Raw genomic sequence first — 23,942 nt, 5'->3', positions numbered from 1 at the left:
ATGAAGATTTTTTTCCGCTTCCAGACATTTAGATTTATCTGGCTCGCCAAGCCACCTGGCCAGCACTTTCACAGAGATCACCAGCTTTGGACACTGACTCTTGCTGACTTTGAAGCCATACATCGCTGTGACAGGTCGTTGCCTAAAAACTTTAACTTTGCTGGGGATGTGCTGGATCAATGGTCCCAAAAGGAGAAGGTATAAGATGATGGGCTTCCATTAGATGCTTGGTATCCACTTATTTCTCAATTATTCATTCCCTTGTTCTATGTCCACCGGTCAATTTCAATGCAATTCTTTCACCCTCTTGGTTTCCTTTGTTTGTTTTCCAATTGCCCTCCTCTCTCCCCAAGGAAGATCTTTGGTACTCAACTACATATGGCTATCTTCCTCTGGAGCATCCTGAGTTCCCCGTCTCCTCATTGTGGTTTCTCATAGAGTTATTACTCTTTTCCTTCTTTTTTCTCCAAGTCCTATACAACAGCTCTTTGTGTTCGGGCTGGTCACAACCTTATCCAAAAACTAGTAATTTGAGCTTCGGTTTTATGAATATAGTTATCATTGGAATAATTAGAAGAGAATCAGAGGTTGAAAAGAATACAGCAAGTCAGTCCTACAGAATGTTTGCAGTGCAGTTGCAGAACAAGTTTCCTGCTTAATGACCCCCCTACCCCATGCCACACACTGAGCTAAATACTTTACTTATCAGTACTTATCAAAGTACACTATAAGACCCATAGATCAGAAGATGATGTAAGGTACTTGATATATAACATTGAATCAATCCTTCCTGATAAATAGAGGGGGCCTTCCTTGAAAGCCAGTGTCTTTAACACCTAACACTTGCCAGACTCTCTTGAACAGAGACAGTAAGTAGAGGTGAATAATCTCTAGGTAAAATTTAAGGGCATAGTTTTTGTTATCAAAATATTCATTTTTCAGTAGGCTATTTTTAGCAAATGGTGCTGATTTTCCAATTATGGTGCTGATTAAATGCATCTTCCTTCTTAAGTAAATGTATACAAGTTAAAAGTGAATCAATGGCTGGGCATGGTGGCTCAAGCCTGTAATCCCAGCACTTTGGGAGCCAAAGTGAGAGGATTGCCTGAGTCCAGGGTTTGAGACCAGCCTGGACAACTTGGTGAGACCTCATATCTACAACAAATAAAAAAAATAAATAACCAAGTGTGGTGGCATGCACCTGTAGTTCCAGCTACTTGGAAGGCTGAGGTGGAGGGATTGCCTGAGGCCAGCAGGTCGAGACTGTGCCTCGTTTCTACAATCAATCAAAAAATTAGCCAGGCATAGTAGTGCAGACCTGTAGTTCTAGCTACATGGAAGGCTGAAGTGGAAGGATCGCCTGAGTCCAGCAGGTCAAGGCTGTGGTGGCCGTGAATGCACCATTGCATTCCAACCTGGGCGACAGAGTGAGACTCCAATTCAAAAAAAAAAAAGAGTGAGTCAATGTAAAGAAATATACACAGTCAAAAACAATAACACAGGTGTAGACAGACCTGGTAGAAATAGTGATACTCTAATGACTGAAGATTGAAAAATACTGACCTATATTATTTCAACAAATCCCCATAACCACCTTGGGGGTTTGCAAATATGAAACTTAACCTCATGGAAGTTAAGTTAAGCTACTTATCCAAGGTCACATGGGTCTAAAAGTACATAAACCAAGTTCTTGGCCTTACACAAGTGACATGAGAATTTAATGCAGTATAACAGAGTCACCTGGAGTGTGAGCACAATGCTGAAGGATCACACAGAAGTCAGGGGAAACAAAGAGGAAGTTAAGAAAAGTCCACAGATGAACTGAAATGTCAACTGGGCTTTGAAGTATTTTCCAACCAGAGAAAGTAAAAGGAGCACTCCAGATAGGGAGAGATGGGGATGGCCATTTTTTTTTCCAGGTAATACGTTAAAACAAAGAAGTTTTACCGTACAGATGACTCACTTTGTAGAATGAGGGGTGAGAAGTTTCCTCTAGAAATCAATCAATCAGTCAGTTGACACCCTCCTCCACCCTGCTCCTTGTGACTCATGAAACCCACACCTTAGCCTTTGGGTATAAACAGATGTCAGTTTCCTACTCAAACTGAGTATATCAATTAAGGTTATTCAGATAGGATGGAATTTAACTTAAGGAAGAAAGAAATGTATTTGAGGTATATGGAGGAGCTCACAAAATTAGGCTGGAATCTGGGGAGTCTACCCCAGTGAGGACAGGAACCAGGACAGCTCCCTGGGGTACATGAGCACCAATATCTCATAGACAGGCTTAGTTCCATTATTTTCTATCTGTCTTTTGGTTCTTCTCCAGAAACTCAAAGTCCAGAGAGAAAGTTTGATTGGCCCAACTATGGTCATATACCCACCCACTGACCAGGGAAGGGTAAGCAGCTGATGGGTTGTCTCACCAAGGTTGTATTCAATAGGAGAGGAGGAAAAACAAAGGAAAGTGCTATTCCTACAATGCACAGAACAGGCACTGAGAGGGAGAAATAGCAGGTGCCCATCTAACTTGTACCCAGTCATGTAAGCATACTCTTCTCTTTCCCATATGTCCCTGGCCAGACAGGAGAAAGACCAGCTAACCCAGCCCTCTGGTGGGTGAATGGCAAAGGGGACGAGGTGAAATGGAGCTTTAGAGAACTGGGCTCCTTGTCCCGGAAGGCAGCCAATGTGCTCACCAAGGCCTGTGGCCTGCGGAGAGGAGACCGAGTGGCTGTGATTCTGCCCCGAATCCCTGAGTGGTGGCTTGTAAATGTGTCTTGCATGCGAACAGGTCAGTGCCTGTATTTTACATTTCTAAATAATTAAGAAACATAGAGACTGAAACGCAAAGGTTTCTGAAATGTTAGCTCTGACTTAAGCTGTGCTTACAGAGAACAGAAAAAGAGTTGAAATTAAGACAATAATGATGTAATAACCACTAATGTATCCAATCCTGACTTGTACCCCACAACTTTAAAATTTTTAGAAATGATGTAATAATAATAACCATAAGACGTAGGTATTATTGTGATAACCATTTTGCAGGAGAAGAAACCAAGGCTCAGAGAGGTTAAGAAGTTTGCCAACAGTCACACGGCTAGAAAGCCATGCAATTAGGATTTAAACACAAAGCTCTATAAAAGCAAATGTGGGTATCTACACCTCTTTGCATATGACATCTTCATCCAGATGATCCAGAATTTACTTCTCTGAATATATTTGGATTCTCTTTAGCATGAAAATACAAAAAAAAGAAAAAGTATTTTAGAACACTAGGATTTGAAGAATCTGACTACAGCCCTGCACAGTGACTCATAACTGTAATCCCAGCACTTTGAGAGGCCGAGGTAGAAGAATAGCTTGAGACCAGGAGTTCAAGATCAGGCTGGGCTGGGCAGCTTAATGAGACCTCATCTCTACAGAAAACCAAAAAATTAGCCAGGCATGGTTGTACACACCTATAGTCCCAGCTACTTGGGAGGCTGAGGCTGGAGGACTGTTTGATGCTGCAGTGAGCTGTGATTGCACCACTGCACTCCAGCCTGGATGACAGAGTGGGACCCTAACTAAAAACAAAACAAAAAAACAAAAACAAAAACAAAAAGACTATTACTGCAGATAAACAATAGAAAACTTCTACCTCTTTTCAGACAAAAAACTTAATGTATTCAATGATACATTTTCTCCCAAAGTAGCAATTTATAATGTACCCCAAATAAAAACTCCAACAGAATTTTTTTCCCTCTCTAGGACAGGAGTTAGCAAACCATGGCCTGCAGAGTGGCCATCTGTTCTGTTGAATAAAGTTTTAATGGAATACAGCCATGTTCATTTATTCATATATTGTCTATGGCTCCTTTTGTTTTACAGCAGCAGAACTGCTCATTAAAACAGAGATACTCTGGCCCACAAAACCTAAAATATCTACTATCTGGTCCTTTATTGAAAAAGTTTGTCAATCCCTGCTCTAACATGCAACATAAGCCGGGCTCACTCAGCCTGTAATCCCGTGCTTTGAGAGGCTGAGGTGAATGGATTGCCTGAGCCCGCGGGTTCAAGACCTGCCTAGGCAACTTGGCGAGACCTTATCTCTACAATAAATCAAAAAATCAGCCGGGCACAGTAGTGCATGCCTGTAATTCCGGCTACTCGGAAGGCTGAGGCAGAAGGATCGCCGGAGCCCAGCAGGTCAAGGCTGCAGTGGCCGGGAGCAGCCACTGCACTCCAGTCTGGGTGACAGAGTGAGATGAGACTCCAACTCAAAAAAAAAAAAAAAAAAAATGTGACATACGTATTTATAAATCAATTAAAATTAAACAAAAATATCAATAGAATACCATAGAGAACCCAAAGATTTTGTTGCAATACCATCAATAATAAAAAATCATAGTAAAAAATTGGAAACAACTTAAATAGAAATAATTAAATTATAACAAAGTTTAGTTGAAGCATGTTTATTACTGATTGAAATTATGGTACCTCAACTTGATGGAATATTGCTAACAGGATAATTACAAGGATTTTGTAATGATGCTAGAAAATATTCTTAATGCCAATATTAAATAAAAACAGCAAAATACAAAATTCTTTTTGTACTCAATATTTTTTAAAAACTTGCAAATGTGAAACCAATTGTTGGTTAAGTGAAGATTAAGGGTGATTTGTCATAAAAATGTACTTAATGTTACTTAACATAAACTTATGTTATTTATGAAACACTAAAGCTGAAGTTTTTAAAAACCACTGTTAATTAAATGTAAAGCAAGAGCTAAGAATTATGTTTTCTAACTCAGCATTATAAACACTTTTGCGTGAATACTGAGATTGCTTGTACTATATCACATGGCAACATATTTTGGTTTTTATTGTAACGTGTATTCAGTAAAGCCTAAGGTATTCTCTACCTGAAATCACAAGAAGAAAACTTCCCCCCAATCCCCAAGTTAGAGGTCTACTCATTGAACACATTCACATCAAAAATATACCAAGAGCACTATTTGCAAGTCATTAAGATAAGTGGTTTGTCAAATAAATAATTTTATGTTTTTACATTGAGCGAACATTTTAAAATTCAATTTCCTTATCATCACATATGTACTCATTGTCTTAAGGGGGGATGACATTTAAAATCTTTTAAAATATATTCAATAGTTTGGACACGGTGGCTCACGCCTATAATCCCAGGACTTTGGGAGGCCAAGGTGAGAGGATTGCCTAAGCCCACACGTTTGAGACCAGCCTGGGCAACTTAGCGAGACCTCATCTCTACAATAAATCAAAAATTAGCTGGGCGTGGTTGGCACACACCTGTAATTCCAGCTACTTGGAAGACTGAGGCAGAAGGATCACCTGAGCCCAGCAGATTGAGGCTGCGGTGACCGTGAGCAGTGTGCCACTGCACTCCAGTCTGAGCAACAGAGTGAGACTCCAACTAAAAAATAATAATAAAATAAAATATATTCAATAAAATAAAGTATCCTTTCTAGAAATTCATCTTTACATCTCCCTATTTAGCTAACTTTAGGGAACTTACCAAGAAATAAGTAGTCTGGTATACAGCACAGGTCTTGGGAGTCTGAGAAACGTATCTTTGAGTCCTGACTCTGGCACTTATTGACTTTGTGACCCTTGGACAAGTTGTCATGTATACACTGAGATTAATTTTAATGAGCCATCAGGCACATAATAAGTGCTCAATAAATGGTAGTGGTTATCTGTAATATTATACATACATTCCACTTTCTTCTCATTAATTCACTTTAGAAAGTATAAACTTTCTTCTCATTAATTCACTTTAGAAAGTATAAACTACCTTCTCTCTTTCATCTAATTCTGCCATATATGTTCTTCTCTTAAAAAAAACAAGTACTTTAAAATCAGGCTCATCTCTGGCTAGTGTTTAGAATGAAGTGAGAGGGTGAGATAAATTAAGCAATGACAAAGTAGTCTCAGTAAACCTCAATGATGCCAGGCACTGGGCTCTACAGATTTGAGGGCTGCTTCTGCCACTCCCCAGCTCTGGCCAAATCTCATATTCCATCAGTGGCAACAATCACATGGACCAATCAGGGTTGCTTAAAACAGTATCTCCAGGCATTTTTGGCTATATAATCTATCAACAAAAATATGTAGGACATATAACCTTCCATCTAGCTATAGTTATTTCTGTTATTCTACCCTACTAATATAGTATGCATATTATAAAACATAAACAAAAATTAGATCAAAACATAAAAAGAATCTAGTATTGCAATAATTTTTAAATTCTATGTTCTTTTCTTATTCCCAGTGGAATGTCTTGAAAAACTCACTTTGGAGGCCTTTGGTTCAGAGGATCGAATGAGATAATATTCATGAAAATGTGTTAAAAGCTTAAGAGTACTATTTAAGTGTTACATAATCATGTTTCAAATATTACATTGAAATGTTTCACAATAATAGCCCATCATTATAATGCCTACTATGTGCCAGACACTATTATTATTCCCATTTCACAGATAAGGAAAGGAGGGCACAGACATATGAAGGTCACAGTCAGTATGTTGCAAGGCCAGGATTAGACCCGTGATCTGTCAGATTCTGAAGCCAGTACTCTAAAGATCTCTTAATGGTTGGGGTCCTGTGCCATGTCCCTGGGGATCAAGGTAAGGGTAGCTGAAGACTGGATCACAGTGCTTCTCCTCACCCAGGCACAAAGTCCAAGAGTCTTACCCAATGGACAGCAGTTCTGTTCACCTCTGTCCTTCCCAGGGCTTGTCTTCATGCCGGGAACAGTCCAGCTGACAGCAAAAGACATCCTCTATCGGCTTCGAGCATCCAAGGCCAGGTGCATTGTGGCTGGTGAGGAGGTGGCTCCGGCAGTGGAGTCCATTGTGTCAGAATGTCCTGACCTGAAGACCAAACTCCTGGTGTCTCCACACAGCAGAAATGGGTGGCTCAGCTTCCAGGAGTTATTTCAGTGAGTACTTTTCCCAGACTATCTGCAGCACCAGCAACCACATCAATTACAATTGTCTCTTGGAGTTCTTTGTTTTCAAGAACTCAGCAACACTATGAGTTAATCTGGGGTCCTTCCCAGAAAAAAATTACCTAATAAGAGGGTTTAAGGGCAGAAGGAAGGGATGTAACTCTTTCTCCATTCTCTTGCTTCCTACTGTGGCCTGTGATGAGTATCCTGCAGGGCTTAGTCTTTGCCTAGCTCCTGGACAACATCTCCCACCACTCTCCCTTTCATTCCTCAAACATGCCCTACCTTGGGGCCTTTGCCTCTACTGTTTCTTTTTCCTGGAATGCTCTTCCATATTCCTTTCCACAGCTGACTCCTTCCTGTCAGATTTCAGCTCACATATTTTATCCTAAGTGAAGCTTTCCTTGACCACCCTATCTAGAGTAGACCTACAAGCTACTCTATCATATCACCTTTTTGTTTTCTTGATATCACTCTTCACCATCTGAATTACCAAGTCCATACATTTGTCCCTTGATTTAAAGTTTGCTTTTCTCCTGTAGGGATTGACAAATGAGGGCCCACAGGCCAAATCTGACCCACCACTTGTTTTTGTAAATAAATTTTTATTGAAATACAGCCACACTGATTTGTTTCTACATCATTTATGACTGTTTTCCTGTTCCAACAGCAGAACTGAGTAGTTGCAACAGAAACTGTGTGGCCCACAAAGCCTAAGATACTTGCTTTCTGGCCTCTTACACAAAAAGTTTGCCAACTCCTGCCCTAAACTGTGAGCTCTAAGAAAGCAGAAACTTTGTCTGCTTGGTTGATCACCCTATCCCCAGTTCCTAACACATAATTGGTGCTTAATAAATATTTACTGAATGAAAGAATAAAACAGATCACTTAATCTCAGTTTTCTTCATATGCAAAATTAGGATATATGTGTGAGAATGTTCTTCTTAAGCAATAAAAAAAATGAGTAAAGTGTTAATAGTATTATCCTTCAAAGAGGTGTTAAATAGCTTATGCTTTTAAAAAATTCTCCCAGAAAAGTTTATAGAAAGAGGAAATATGTAAACCCTGTTGAATAATTGAGCAGTTTCCTTTGTTGGAATGAATTTTTATCCTACTAAATAATGTAAGCCAAATCCTATTGTCCAATTCCAAAATTCTCTCCCAAGGGCAATACCAATGAATCCTGTTTGTGTCTTCTATAAGCTGTGAAACCTTGAATAAGTCAAGTTACATTGCTGAAACTCTGTATCTTATACATAAAATGGAGATAACTATAGTATCTACCTCAGGGGGTTGTAGAAGAATAAAATGTGTTTAAAACATGCGAACTGCTGGGAAGTGTTCATAATGAAATACAGAAAAATGGAAGAAGCAAATAATATTTCTAAGCAGAATAATATTTCTCTTTTGCTATCCTAGTATAAAGGACCCTAATCTGTGAGTTTAGAACCTTGGATTCTGAGCTTGTGGGATCAAGATGGTGTTCCAGACACAGGATCAACATGAGCGAAAATATGAATGCAAAAAATACCCTAAGATGTGCAGGGAATGAGCTACAAGCACTTTGGGTCAGCAGACAAACAAAATACAGTCAGAGGGAAAGCCGGAAGTGCAAGCGGAGGCCAGATTTGTGAAAGATCTCTTATGCCATGCTAAAGTCCTAAACTTAGCTCTGTAAACAAAGGAAGCTGTTGACAGTTTTTAAGAAGGGAAACATCAAGGTCACATTGGATTTTAAATAGATTTCTCTGGCAGCTATATAGAGGATGAATTTGAGGAGGACCAAATTGGAATCAGAAAAACCATCTTGAAGCCTAATCTAGGGAAGATGACAAGGATCTAAATTTGGAGGGAAGGGGGCAAACCAAAGAAGTAGTAGGACTTGGAGACTGCTCGACATGAAGGATGAAAGAGTCAAGGCTGATCTTCAGCTTTCTTACTTAGATGATTGGGTGGGTGGGATACTATCAGCTAGAGAAAGAAACAGTAGATGAGGTTAAGATAATGAGTTTACAGTAGGACATATTGAGATTAAGGGGTCTGTGACCATCCAAATATCTAGCAGGTGCTAGATAAATAAGTCTCAGGTTCAAGAAGTAAAGATACAAAACTGGATGACATTACTATATAACCAGCTCTGAAAATCTGGAAAGATGTAACTCAGAACTCAGGTATCCAAGGAAAGAGAGACAAGTCAGAAAGTAGAATGTCTGCTTGAAAATCTCCATGTCACTCACAGATTGTTATGTCTCATCCTTTTAGTAAAAAAAAAAAATGAAAAGAAAAGAACAAAAAGGAAAAAATTAATAAATAGTCTTATATCAAAAGGTTTCCCATACACTGGTTTGAAAAGTATTCAAATATAAGAAGTTCCCCACATACACACCCAGGATATTAGATACTGTGAAGAAATCCTCCTATCGCTAATCCAACACATACAAATTTTACCCTAGATATCTACCGGAAAAAAAAAAAAAAAACCCATACAAGTAAATGACCTTTTTTTCATTTTAAGGGAAGGAAGTTACTAAGAAAATCATGTTAGTGTATTATGAAATTATTTTTGACAAGACGGTATATGCTTATAGGATTAATCTTCACTCTTTTTCAGTTGCAATGACAATCTTACTCATTTATCATGAAGATGAATTAAAATAATATCCTTAGCCCTGTTCCCTCAACAAGGGAAATTGAGGGGATTGCCTGAGCCCGCGGGTTCGAGACCCGCCTGGGCAGCGAGACCTCATCTCTACAATAAATCAAAAAATCAGCCAGGCTTGGTAGCGCGCGCCTGTAATTCCGGCAACTCGGAAGGCTGAGGCAGAAGGATCGCCGGAGCCCAGCAGGTCGAGGCTGCGGTGGCCAGGAGCGGCCACTGCACTCCAGTCTGGGCGACAGAGTGAGACTCCAACTCAAAAAAAAAAAAAATGATACAGGAGTCTCAAAACTTCTTAGATATTGTATCAGTTATCCATCATTGACTGTCAAATCATCCCAACACTCAGTAGCATAAAACAACAATCATTTCACTTGCTCATGATTCTGCGGGTCAGAAATTTGCTGAGGGCTCAGCAGGGGCTGCTGGTGTCTGCTCCACATCAGCTTAACCGGTGTTAGGGTATCCAAGGCATGTTTACCCACAAGTCAGGCTTGAGGTACTGGCTGTCAGCTGAAGTGCCTCAGTTCTCCTGCTGCCTTTCTCTCCAGCAAAACAATCTGAATATCTTCACATGGTAGCTGAGTTCACCTCCCATCCCCCTTCAAAAGTGAAAACTACAGTCTCTTGAGGTCAGGACTGAGAAGTCCCAGAACTTCTGCCACACTGTATCCATCAAAGTCAGTCATAAGGCCAGCCTAGATTCAAGTGAGAGGATGTAGGCTCCACCCTTCAATGAGAGAATGGCATACATGTACAGGGATGGAAGAAATTGTTGGAGCTATCTTACACAGAGGTTGTTATCAGTTGGAATGCTTTTGGCTTTAGTAACTCAACCAAAAATGACTTAAACAATACAAACAATTTTACTATCTCACAATTAAAAGAGGTAGGGTAGACTGACGGGAAATTTAGTGGTTCAATGAAGTTAACAGGGACCCAGATTCATTCATCTATCACGCCATTCTCAGTGTGATCGCAACATGGCTAGAGTAGCTCCAGGCATCCAGCACTTGCACAACAGGCCATGCAACAGGAGGAGTGGCGTGGGAGAAGGCCGCACCCCTTCCTCATGACTCTTCTTAGAACAAAGCAGTGTCTCCCATGAGAGCCTTACATCTCATTGACCATTACTGCATCATTTGCCCATTCTTAAACCAATCACTGGTAAAGGAAGGAAAGATCATGACTGGACTGGCCTAAGTTAATCAAGATTCGCCTCCAGGAGCTATACGGAGATAGTTTCCCCAGAAACACATAACTGCCTGATACCAGAACAAAATCAGAGTTCTATTAGTGCAAGGATGAAGAAGGCTATAGCTATTTCATAAGCAACTAGGTGTGTCTCCCAGAGATATAGAAGTTAAGGAATAAAAACGATTTAAAAAGTTTGATTCAAATGTCAACAAAATTTGTGTTTAAATTATAAAGACACTTGAGGTACTAATAGTAATTTACAAAGATTCAATGCTGACTTTTAAAAATTCATAGATCAAAAAAAGCACTTTAAAAAAAATGTTTAAATAAAATGCATGTCCTTTTGTTATTAATATCGAAAGTTATCTTGGCTATCTATTTGGTCTATTGGAAGAGTAAGCTTTAAAAAAAGATTTGATACTTCCTGTTGAACAAGTGTGAGAAAAAAAAGATTTGAGCTGTAAAATCTTCAGTGTCTGTCCCAGATTTTTTGAGGAATTCCTTTCAGGGAAGTTTTGGATTAGGTTCAGTTCTATATACTATCTCCTGGTAACAAGAAGGGATAAGTAGACTAGCAAAAGAAGTATTAAACTGGCCTGCAATCTTCCACCACTGTCTTGGGATCCATATTTTGCAGATCTGCCTCTGAAGAGCACAGCTGTGTGGAAACAGGAAGTCAAGAACCAATGGCCATTTACTTCACTAGTGGGACCACGGGCTCTCCTAAGATGGCCCAGCACTCTCAGAGCAGCCTCGGCATTGGGTATACCATTTGTGGAAGGTAGGGAGGAAAACTTCATTTGTTTTTGGTGAACTCCCTTTGAGCTGCCAATATATGTATCCAATTGCCTAACTGACACCTCTCCTTGAATAGTTATAACATATCTCCAGTGTAACATCTACAAAACAGAACTCTTGATACCCCTACTAACCCTAGCTTAGTAAATGGCACCATCTAACCAAATGATCAAGCAAGAAGTTAAAAATCAACCTTGATTCAATCCTTTAACAATATGTCTGGCTCCCTCTCCTTATTGCCAGGTAAACTTACCTAGCCAGAAAGGCCTTCCTCAAAGAAAGGCTACCCTAAAGCTGTCACATTACTCTTTTATTTTCCTCATACCACTTATCACTATTTGAAATTGTGATATTTATTAATATGCTTAATTCACTTTATTGTGTACTTATTCACTGTCTCCCTAGAATTAGAGCAGGGAACTGGTCTTTCTCGCTGCTGTAGCACAGTGCCTAGCACAGATTTGCTCGATAAATATTTGTTGCATTGATGAACAAACTCAGAATATCATGCCTAACCCAGCCTCCCACTCCACTCTCAGGCCACTTTATCAGGATTCTGAAAAAATCTCTCAAAGAAGAGCGGAAGTAAAATTCCTCACCCTGCCTGAGGGCTTCTTTTAACCCTTCTCTGCAGTCCTTGAGGTTCTAGGGCAAGGCCATTCTTCAAAGACACCAGTTTATTTGCTTTTCTGTTTTGTTTTATTTTTAATTCCTATTTATTTATTTGGAGTCTGTTTTGTTGCTTCTTTATATCACTTAGATATTGGCTGGACTTGAAGTCCTCAGATATCATATGGAACATGTCCGACACAGGCTGGATCAAGGCTGCCTTTGGTAGTGTGTTTTCTTCCTGGCTTCAGGGAGCTTGTGTTTTTGTACATCAGATGACCCAGTTTGACCCTGACACCTTCCTAGATGTAAGTCATGACCTACAGCTACATATGTCTTTAGAGTTCTTCCTTGTCTCCTACAAAACTACAAAAAAGAATTTCCTCAGAATATAGGCTTCCTGGACTTCCAGTAATCATTTCTTTTGAAGAAGCAGTCTCTGGGGATTTGGCCTTTGAAATGAATTTGACAGTGTGGAGGGGGAACACTCACAACACTCTCAGGCATGAAATTCAGATTTCTGCTTCAAAGAGCTCAAAATTTGCTAGTATCACTAAATCTGTAGCTGACAATAGTCTGGTTCTCAACAAAAGATTATGAGTCTCAAGTCTAAACAAAGATTTCATTTCTGATTCAGTGAAACAAAGACAGCTGAAAAATCTGAACTCCTGTATGGAGATTAAAGGCAGGTCACCTTTCTCCCAGAGCAGCTCCTTCCATTCTCCTCCCACCCTATGCTTCTCACTTCATTAATTTTCAGAATTTAATCCTCTTCTGGAAACCAGGCATGTCCTCCTGCCTTCTCAGCCAGAGGTGGCTAGATTGAGATAACCAATAACTCCAATTACATTAGGCTTTAGAAAAAATGTGATTGGGGTCAATTATTTTTCAGTCATGAAAAATCAATTAAATTTAACAAAAAACATATTATTAAACGCACACCTGTGTGTGAATAAAAGCTATGTTCACCCTATTATTTTGCTAACTGGTCTGACAAGATGGTTTAAGGGTCTGAACAGAAATACAAGCAGACTAACATGAGAACTGGGATCTCTACAGCAGATTAATAAAGTGCCCTGAAGTTGGTAAGTTAACTTTGCAGTTTCAAAACCTACATTTGTAAAGTAAGAATGGTATTTTCATTTACAAAGAAAATGTGTATATTTTAAGTGCTATAAAAAACCTTTGTAGGCTGGGCACAGTGGCTCAGCCTGTAATCCCAGCACTTTGGGAGGCCAAGGAGAGAGGATTGCATGAGCCCAGGGACTTGAGATCAGCCTGGGCAGCTTGATGAGACCTCGTCTCTATAATAAATCACAAAAACTAGCCGGGCATGGTGGCATGAGTCTGTTGTTCCAGCTACTTTGAAGGTCGAGGCTGTGGCGGCTGTGAGCGTGTCACTGCATTCCAGCCTGGGCAACAAGAGTGAGACTCCAACGCAAAGAAAACAAACAAACAAACAAAAAAACGTTGTAGACTTATGCTATTCTTAGATATATGTGTTATACTTTGTAAAAACAACTAGATTGTAGGGAGCAGGTACACACATTAGAAATGCTTACTTACATACCAAAAGTTATTCTTAATCTATGAAAATCCAGGTTGCCCGGACACACATTTTGAGAGCCTTTTCCCAAATGCTTACATTTAATACAATTTATCAACAATTAAGCGAGATAGTGGAGCTACTTCAGAAAGAGGATCTCTAAAACATTAATATTTCTCCAGATTTAAGATGCCTAGGTCATTATTTGATGTAGGGAACTGGAAGTATAATGAGCCCAGAATTTTTTTTTTTTTAGTTGGGGTCTCACTCTGTCCCCAGGATGGAGTGCAGTGGCAGTCACAGCTCACAGCATCCTTGAACACCTGAGCTCAGGTAATCCTCCCTCCTTAGTCTCCTGAGTAGCTGGAACTACAGGCATGCACCACCATACCTGGTTAATTTTTTTTATTTTTGTAGAGACAAGGTCTCACTATGTTGCCCAAGCTGTCAAAAAATTTTAAAAATTAAGAAAAGGCCTGAAAAATGCTGATTTCTGTATTTATTCAATTCACTCAAAAGGACTGATGTTTTCTAAAGGAATGGTGCTGGACAGGTCTCAGTAGGTTAGCTTATACATTCAGAGCCTGTACTATACATGAATATGTAGGCAGGAGGTTATAAGATTCCACCATTAAAAGTAAGTTGCACCAGCCTGGGCAACTTGGCAAGACCTCATCTCAACAATAAATCAGAAAAAAAAATTAGCTGGGCATGGTGGCGTCTGCCTGTAGTTCCAGCTACTTGGAAGGCTGAGGCAGAAGGATCACCTGAGCCCAGCAGGTCGAGGCTGCAGTGGCTGTGAACGTGCCACTGCACTCCAGCCTGAGCGACAGAGTGAGACTCCGACTCAAAAACAAAACAACAACAAAAAAACAAAAGTAAGTTGCAGTCCGGAGGTACAATAAACCAGTGCATACTTTGGATTGTTCTCATATTCAACAATTCATTTGCTTAATTTGATTGTGTATGTCAATTTCCGTAAAATATATTCTTTCCAGTAATTAGAAATCTCCAATAGACACACAGTCACTAGTGACAACTGATAAATATTTGGCTTCTAACTCCAAGTAGTGACGTGACCATGAGATGGACACATGTTAATGAAAGAGAAAGGCGCCGGGTTCGGTGGCTCAGCCTGTAATCTCGCGCCTTTGGGAGGCTGAGGTGAGTGGATTGCCTGAGCTCGCAGGTTCGAGACCCGCCTGGGCAGCGAGACCTCATCTCTACAATAAATCAAAAAATCAGCCAGGCGTGGTAGCGCGCGCCTGTAATTCCAGCTACTCGGAAGGCTGAGGCGGAAGGATCACCAGAACCTAGCAGGTAGAGGCTGCGGTGGCCGGGAGCGGCCACTGCACTCCAGTCTGGGCGACCGAGTGAGACTCCAACTCAAAAAAAAAAGAGAGAGGCTACAGATAACAGCTTTAATTACAGCCTTCAATTTACCACTTTTGACATCTATATCTTTCTCCATCATCCAGACGCTTACCACTTATCCCATCACGACCCTGTGCAGTGCTCCCACTGTGTACCGGATGCTTGTGCAAAAAGACCTTAAAAGGTACGTGGACAGAAACTTCCATTTGAATCACAAATAAAAGCTACCATCCAGCATCACATATCTTCCCTTTTCAGCATAAGGTAGTCTAGGATTTCTCAGCCTTGCCACTACTGCCATTTTGGACTAACTGTATCATTGCAGGTTTGTTCTGTGTATTACAGGAAACCGAGCAGCATTCTTGGCCTCTACCTACTAGATGCCAGTAGTACCTCCCACCCTCCCAATTTGTGACAATCAAAAATGTCTCCTTAGACATTGCCTAATGTCTCCTTGGGAGTAAAACTGTACATGAATTTAAGAACCAGTGGAAGGCCGGGTGCAGTGGCTCAGCCTATAATCTCAGCACTTTAGGAGGCCGAAGTGAGAGGATTGCCTGAACCCATGGGTTTGAAACCAGCCTGGGCAACTTGGTGAGACCTCATCTCTACAATATATCAAAAATTGGCACATTCCTGTAGTTCCAGCTACTTGGAAGGCTGAGGTGGAAGGATCACCTGAGCCCAGAAGGTCGAGGCTGTGGTGGCAGTGAGCGTGCCACTGTACTCCAGTCTGAAAGACAGAGTGAGATTCCAACTCAAAAAAAAAAGAAAAGAAAAGAAAACATGGAACCTACCATGCTGCCGATTGAAAGTGAACTAGATTATTTTTAAATGTGATACATAACACGATGGATAAAGTAATACAAAACTATGGACTTCACAGCAACTTGGATGGATTTAAAGTCTGTAAGAACCAGTGGAATAGCTTTTAGGGATAACTGGGCATTTTCCCAGGGACAACAAGAGTCCTATAGTCCCAGAACTTCCACTCAAAAAAAAAAGTGTCCTCTAGTACCAGTTTTAGAAACACTGTTGTTTAGAACCAGCCCTATAAAAAAGGAAAGAAAAATAAAACCAAGTACATTGATATTACTTTGATGAGAGGCTAATCAAGTTTATCACTTGAAGGTTATATTCAATTTAGCCAAATCACCTGAACTTCCAGTAGAGTTGCAACACATATTTATTTAATTAAGTCAAATTCAATACATAGAGAGAGAAAGAGAGAAGCAATTTAAGTAGTGCAGGCTTGCCCATCCTCTGTTGCCACTAAGGTGTGGATGCCCTGGAGGAAAAGTGCTGACAGATAATAAAATAGATAGGAATTTTCTCTTTTTGCCGTCAGTGTTGTCTCCTTTTGGCCCTCAAGATGTATCTTGCTCATAATTCAAGAGTCATTCAAGAACTATTCAAAGATTATTTTCAATGTGTATGATTTGTGTTCCACCTAGACCCTCCCACCCATTTGGGACCTCACTGTATGAGACTCAGGCTGTTCCAGGCTTTCTCACCTGAGTCCAGTAAGGCCAGTGGTTAAAAGCTCAAGCTCCAAAGCCAAACATGCAAGGGTCTGCTACTTACTAATAGCATGACCTCAGACACTCAAGATAACCTTGCTAAGCCTCCCTAAACTCCATTCATAAGAGAGAACTGAAAGCCACCTCATGGGATTGCAGTGAGAACTCAATGAAAGCAACATGCTTGGTGAGATCAGCCTGACAAGTGGGAAGTATATGGTACAGAGTGTCAACTCAGCCCTTTAGTGAGAGGTTTTGGGCAAGCTCTTTAGCCTCTCTGAGCCTCAATGTCCTTATCTGCAAAATAGGGGCTGCGAGGATTCTAAGAGTGCTTCTAAAGCCCTTACAACATAGCAACTGCTTAATTAATATTAGCTGTTATACCATTTATTAGCATTTTCTACCTTTTTCCTTCTTTAATAGCGATGTTCTTCCCCACTTGCTAAAATGTAAGCTCTGACAGAAATCTTTGTTTTTAAAACTAATGTGCACGGCATGCCTGGCAATATACTAGGTGTCACCAAATATTTGTTGAAAAAATTTTCCTAAGACTTGCGTCTCCTAGCTCCTTTGCTTGTTGCTCAACTGTCCTAGCTATCTTGCAATGAAAGCACTCAGATATCTCTGTGCTTCCAGATATAAATTCAAGACGCTGCGGCACTGCGTAACAGGAGGAGAGCCACTCAACCCAGAGGTGCTGGAGCGGTGGAGGGCGCAAACTGGGCTGGAGTTGTATGAGGGCTACGGACAGACAGAAGTGGTACGTTAAAAGGGAAAAGTTTATGTTTAGTACATTTGGGAGCCTTTTCGCCCTAGGACTGCCATCCAAGCCTCTGAAGTGCCCCCATCCTGCTCTAAATGTTTATGGAGTTTCCCAGAACACCTTGCCTTGCCAATAGTTCCCAAAACTTGTGAATTACTCATTTAGATTTGGCTGAAGGGGGATGACAATTATTCCATAGTCTTCCTGCTTCCACCCTAGGCAGGAGAAATCTCAGGGGGGCTAGGGGTGGGTGAGGTTCCGAACTGAGCAGTTCTCTTTCCATTGTCCTGGGAAGGATGCTCTGAGCCTCCATGGGAAATTTATTCCAAGGTTCACCTAATGTAATCTATAGGAGTGCTTCTCACCTGGATGGACTTAGAGTCTATAATACTGAGGGATCTTTCACAAAAACAAAGAACTGAGTATCACATGTTCTCACTCATAAGCGGACCTTCAACAATTGGCGTAATACTATAAGAAAAGGATTAGCAATAGCAGGGAAACTGCCAGGAGTGGGGGCGGGGAAGCGGGATGGCAGTAGTGGGAATCTGCCTGAGGAAGGGGGGCACACTTCATTAACAAGCGTACCTGCATAATGAACATTTGTATACCTAACCCTGAATTGTACTCCACATCTTTAAAATATAAAATTAAAATTTAAAAAAAATTTTTTAAAGAGTGCTTCTCAGGATGTGGTCTTCAAACTAGCAGCAGCATCATCATCTGGGAAAACTGATAGAAATGCAAATTTGCAGACCCCACCACACACTTACTACGTCAGAAATTCTGAGATGAGGCCAAGAAGTCTGTGTTTAAACAGTGCTACAGAATCTCAAACTTGATTCTGAAACACTGTCAAGTTTGAGAACTATTGGTCTAAAATAATGTATTTCAGAAGATGAGCTTGCATACTAGAAAAATCACTCAAAGCTGAACCTCAAGTTTCATTGTGATGATATAAAAAGGTACAGAAATAGAATTTTTACATATATAAAACATGTTCGCTTAACAGGGAATCATCTGTGCCAATCAGAAAGGACAAGAAATTAAACCAGGCTCGATGGGAAAAAGAGTACTACCCTATGATGTTCAGGTGGGTTGAGAAAATATCTGAGTAGTTCAATAAAGAAGTGAGACTGTTTTACAGTTTTCTTCTATTTACTATATAACTATTCACAACCTGATTTTATTTTGTGAAAACTTGAAGAACATGAATTGTTTCTTTCACTCCAGATTATAGATGAAAATGGCAGCATTCTGCCACCTGGCAAGGAAGGGGACATTGCCCTCAGACTAAAGTCTACATGGCCCTTCTGTTTCTTCTCTGAATATGTGGTATGAGAACATAGAAAATGCTATTCCTACCTTAATAGAGACCTGGGTCCAAATTTCATATCTACCATGTCTTGCTATGTAATCTTGGGCAAGTGACAAAAATCTAAGTCTATTTCATCAGATGTAAAATGGGGAGAATATCACTAAGTCCCAAGAATACTGTAAAGATGAAACTGTATATGTAAGAAATTGGTTGCAATGGTCATCCTCAGAAGGGAAAACTGGACAGGCAGGAGGGGGAGAGGCTAGAGATAGGGGGGCACTAGTGGTAGAAGAGGGGCTTACTTTTTATTATACTTTTTTAGCCCACTTGTATCTTATACTAGGAACTACCATTTTTTTAAAAAAAAATAATTTCTTTTAGAAGAAGAATGTGTAATGTACTAGTCACTTAATGGGTGCCATACCCTTGTCTCTATTCTGACCAAACTAATCCTAGGACAATCCAGAGAAAACTGCTGCCACATTAAGAGGAGATTTTTATGTCACTGGAGACAAAGGAGTGATGGACAGCGATGGGTATTTCTGGTTTGTTGGCAGAGCTGATGATGTCATTATAACCTCTGGGTTTGTACATTTGCCACTCTTAAACAGCAATGATTTGTCAGGGAGGGATATCTCCTTGGAGGGTGTGCTGATCAAAGCCTTCTGTCCCTTTTCAGGTACCGTATTGGGCCCTTTGAGGTGGAGAGTGCGCTCATTGAGCATCCAGCAGTTGTCGAATCGGCTGTTGTCAGTAGTCCAGACCCAGTCCGAGGAGAGGTAGGGTGAATGTTGCCAATTAAAGTAGCAACTTCACATTTTCAAGTTCCATCCATTTGACCACCATAAAGAGTTAATCAAGAGTGGTCATTTACTTCTCACTATGAGGCACATATGTGGTAAAAATGTATACTAGGCAACCAACTTTACAAACGACTTGTGTCCTTATGGTGGGGTGTGGGGATAAGGATTCTTTTGGTGGCAAGTAATAGAAATTCAACTCAAACAACCTTCAGTTAAAAAAAAATATGGGGAGGGTGCTCATATACATGAAAGGTATACAGGTACAGCTACATCCAAGCATCAATGTGAAATTAGCAAGACAGTCTCCATGTTTGTGGGCTCCTCTTGAGCAGGTTCTTCAACCAACTCCAGATCTACACAGCTAGTGATGCTCTTACCCCTCTAGGGCAGGATCAGGCTCTTTTCAATCATTTAAGTATCTCTCAAGACTGCATTTACTATCTTAGATCCAGGGAATGGTGTAGGCTTGACTGGCCAGAACTTAAACATATGTCTGACATCGGAGGTAGGGAGTTGGTGTCAACTCCCCCAGAGAGAAGTCAGGATAATACTTCATAGGAAAATCAGAGTACTGATAATAAAAAGGGGGACCAGATACTGTATAAGCAAAAGCAGGTTTCACTGAGTATACAATTGTCACAGAACTCATAAGACACTTTTTCACAGAAACAATGTAATAAAAAGATCATGGCCAGGTTCCCAAACAAGTCTCATGAGTCTATTTAGGAGATAACGAAAGCAAACTTTGGCAATGACTGTAAAAGCCTTAGTTATAGGAAGGAAGGCCTATGGTATGGAAGGGAGAAATTTCTTTTCCTCGGGAAAGTTTCCTACAGACTCAGCAAGTGGCAAAATTTCAGTAGTTTGTCTCCCACATCTTTCTGTGCCTCCCTCTGCAATGACACTACAAATCCCATGCTCTCATCTCCTGTATCCACTCCAGTCTCAATCTATTTCATTCTCAAAAAGAGTTTTCCCTTGTCACCATAGTCTCATTCTCTCAATATAACTGATTTCAACTGAACAGCAGAAGTAAACACTAACTAGAAACAATGCAAAGGTCAGGTGCAGTGGCTCAAGCCTGTAATCTCGCACTTTGGGAGGCCAAGGTGAAAGGATTGTCTGAGCTCAGGAGTTCGAGACCAGCCTGCCAACTTGGTGAGCCCTTGTCTCCACAATAAATCAAAAAAATAAGCTAGGCATGGTACCGCACGCCTGTAGTTCCAGTAACTTGGAAGGTTGAGGCAGAAGGATTACCTGAGCCCAGCAGGTCAAGGCTGCAGTGGCCATGAACATGCCATTGCACTCCAGCCTGGGTGACAGAGTAAGACTCCAACTTTAAAAAAAAAACAACAATGCATGAACAATTAATAATTTAAACTATGCTTACTAACCTTAGTAATTATTTAATTGGTGGGTTTTAAACAGTATTACAGAGAGAAGCAAACAATACAAAGAAAAACCAACCTCAGTGATAGATCAATCCTTCCTGAGAACTAATCTCTCAGGATACACAAACTTTCCTCCATTAGGATTCCCCAAACTCCCTTTAAACCACATATTCTCTAGAACCTGTTTGTCCCCCTACTGTATGCTTCTATAGCAGTCTGATGGAGTAAGTGGTCATCTGTAAACCAAGGATTGCCTGTATAATAAATAGGATCAGTCTGATATTTACATGTGTGAAATGTAAATAAGATTCAGCTTCATTGAACCACTGCACTCCTCATACTCATAAGTCATTTATCTGGAACTAGATCTTAAAACTTCATTCTATCATTGCATAACATTATCACTGTGTCCAAGCTTTGGTCAGAGGTGATCTCTGACATTTGCAGTCATTATTCAAACTGTTTAACAAACAGTAAATACCTGTGTTCAATATTCATTCCAAATTCTTGATGTGCCTGAAAAACAAACAGAGCAAGATAAATTGACGTTTCTGTTGCAGGTGGTGAAAGCTTTTGTTGTCTTATCTGCACCTTTCAAGTCCTCCAACCCAGAGAAATTAACTCTTGAGCTTCAGACTCATGTAAAAAACTTAACTGCACCTTACAAATATCCAAGAAAGGCAAGTATTTTGCCCAAAGTTAAGTCTGCGTTATACAACTAGAGTCTAAAATAGTATACAGATTTTATTGGATTTTGACTTTATAGTCATCATTATATAGGAGGAAGATACCTTATCAATTTGTTTAGCCCTAAGAAAATTTTGCTTTAAAATATCTTGTTTTAGGACACTCTGAATGCATGATAAACTAGATGTTTTTATCAATGCTGCAATATTGAGTAACTACTAAGACTTTACCTAGCACTAATTAGTCCCATTCTGTGGCAGAGAAAAAAATGGTAGTAAAGAATTGCTAAGTGGCCGGGCTCGGTGGCTCAGTCTGTAATCCTACGCTTTGGGAGCCCACGGGTTCGAGACCCACCTGGGCAACCTGGCGAGACCTCATCTCTATAATAAATCCAAAAAATTAGCCGGGCATGGTAGCGCACACCTGTAGTTCTAGCTACTTGGAAGGCTGAGGCGGAAGGATCGCCGGAGTCCAGCAGGTTGAGGCTGCCGTGGCCGGGAGGATGCCACTGCGCTCCAGTCTGGGCGACAGAGTGAGACTCCAACTCAAAAAAAAAAAAGCATTGCTAAGTGCCAGTATATCAGAACAGCAACTGCTTCATCTGCTTTAGTACTCTTGGCCCTAATACCTCTACAAATTCAAAGTACATGGCTTTATGTATCAAGTTACTTCATTTAAGGCTCAGAAGGTAGTCTTCACATACTCCATGGAATATTTCCTGAAACTTTCTTCAAAGAAAGATTTAAGAACAATTCTATTATAAAGACACAGGAGATGGCACTGCAGTTTCTTTCTAGCCCTGGACTCCTTTTAGTTAATACTGACTGATCCTCTGCATGAGAATTCATTTCAGTTGTTACCATTTCAGTCAAAGGTAGTTAATTTCAACCTAAGGACTATTCCCATTTTCTCCATTAAATTCACCAAGTTAGTGACCCTTTGACTTTCAGAAATGTTGTTTGTGGGCATTTTAAAGGCGAGAAAGGAACAAGAGGATGTTATGGTCAAGCCAGACAATAAAGGAAAAATTGTATACAATCCAAATTATCCCTAAAAAGTCTCCCACAAAAACCTTCAAGACTCAGCTCTCAAGCTTAAAAGCCAAGAACTAACTTCTATTCTTTTTGCATTTACATGTAGTCTCCATTTCCCCGAGGGCAGTAGAAGCCTAGGTCTGGTTTGAACTAGTGGAAAGCAATGGAATAAAGGGATTCTTTTCCTCTGTCAAAGCATATAAGTGAATTTGCACTAAAAACCATAAAGTGAGGATACATTTTCAGACCATCTTCTAATGTCCAGGAAATTCAATCAGCTTAGGCTAAAATAACCTCCAGGCTTTAAATTCAGCCTCAGAGTTTCATGACCGCACTCTCCTATTGTCCTGACAATTGAAGTCAGAATGGAATCAAGTGTCTTTTTTTTCCCTGTCAATTAGGTGGAATTTGTTCAAGAACTCCCAAAGACAATTACTGGAAAAATCAAACGCAACACTTTAAGAGATCAAGAATGGGGACGAAAATAGCTTGAGAAGAAAAATAAGGGATGAAGTAGTAGCATGGTTGTTTTTTTTAGTATTTGCTTCCTGATAATTCAGTGAATACTCTCGTTGAAAATGCAACTGAGTTTTGTTTTGTACTTAGCCAGAAAATTAAATAAAAATTTTAAAATATAGGGATGAAAATTGCTATAATGACCAATCTGACAAAGATAATAATCATAATGATTTGCAATGTTTAACATAGTGGGGATCAAATGATTACTGATAAAAGGAAAGCACACAATGAATCTGTATTTCATCTATCTTGTGCCTGATTAACTGAAAATAAAGATCCAAGAGAAATGTTCAAGACAGAATTTATGCTTAACATCTTTATGAGACCAATTATTTTTGATTAAAATACTAATGTTAAAATGAGTATAAAACAATTCAAAAATCAACAAGTGAATTTAATAAAATTTAGTACTGTATTACTGTGCCTCATTTTAAAGCAAATTCATTGTAAAATATCTGAACTTGGATTATTTGGTATTAATTATTCAGGGACAATTAATACATTAAGTTAATATCTTTACTTTTTAGGACTATGACTTTTGATACATAAGTTGATATACAGGCATCTTTTATGACACTGACACACACCCACCCCACATAAAAATACCAAGAGACGTATAAAAAGGCAGAAAGAAAGAAAAAGTACAGACCAATCTTTAGGGAGCACATTTATTTTGATTTTTCTGAAAATATCAGGAACTATGAAAAACAAGCTGAATATCTGGCTGTACCAAAAGCAAAATACAAGTAAAAATAAC

At 39.9% G+C, this 23,942-nt stretch overlaps 1 protein-coding gene across 1 annotated transcript; it reads left to right on the top strand.

The window, feature by feature from the left end:
- On the top strand, positions 1-23,154 carry ACSM4 (acyl-CoA synthetase medium chain family member 4). Its single transcript, XM_008061202.1, has 13 exons — positions 1-198; positions 2,584-2,794; positions 6,754-6,961; positions 11,461-11,604; positions 12,382-12,538; positions 15,255-15,334; positions 17,307-17,430; positions 18,446-18,526; positions 18,667-18,768; positions 19,208-19,335; positions 19,431-19,530; positions 21,506-21,625; positions 23,068-23,154. The coding sequence occupies exons 1-13, from the start codon at positions 1-3 to the stop codon at positions 23,152-23,154; spliced, it is 1,740 nt and encodes a 579-aa protein (XP_008059393.1).
- Positions 23,155-23,942: the final 788 nt, after the last annotated feature.

This window comes from Carlito syrichta, unplaced genomic scaffold (genome assembly GCF_000164805.1).
Source record: "Carlito syrichta isolate Samal-C Ts95f unplaced genomic scaffold, Tarsius_syrichta-2.0.1 Scaffold305142, whole genome shotgun sequence".
In the NCBI taxonomy this organism is placed as follows: domain Eukaryota; kingdom Metazoa; phylum Chordata; class Mammalia; order Primates; family Tarsiidae; genus Carlito; species Carlito syrichta.
This window is presented reverse-complemented; position numbering and strand designations above follow the sequence as displayed.

Excerpts from the sequence above, each read along its gene's own strand:
- ACSM4 (XM_008061202.1), top strand. The coding sequence starts at position 1 with ATGAAGATTTTTTTCCGCTTCCAGACATTTAGATTTATCTGGCTCGCC. Across the intron at positions 2,795-6,753 it reads TGTGTCTTGCATGCGAACAG|GGCTTGTCTTCATGCCGGGA; the intron begins GTCAGTGCCTGT and ends TGTCCTTCCCAG. Across the intron at positions 17,431-18,445 it reads GCTACGGACAGACAGAAGTG|GGAATCATCTGTGCCAATCA; the intron begins GTACGTTAAAAG and ends TTCGCTTAACAG.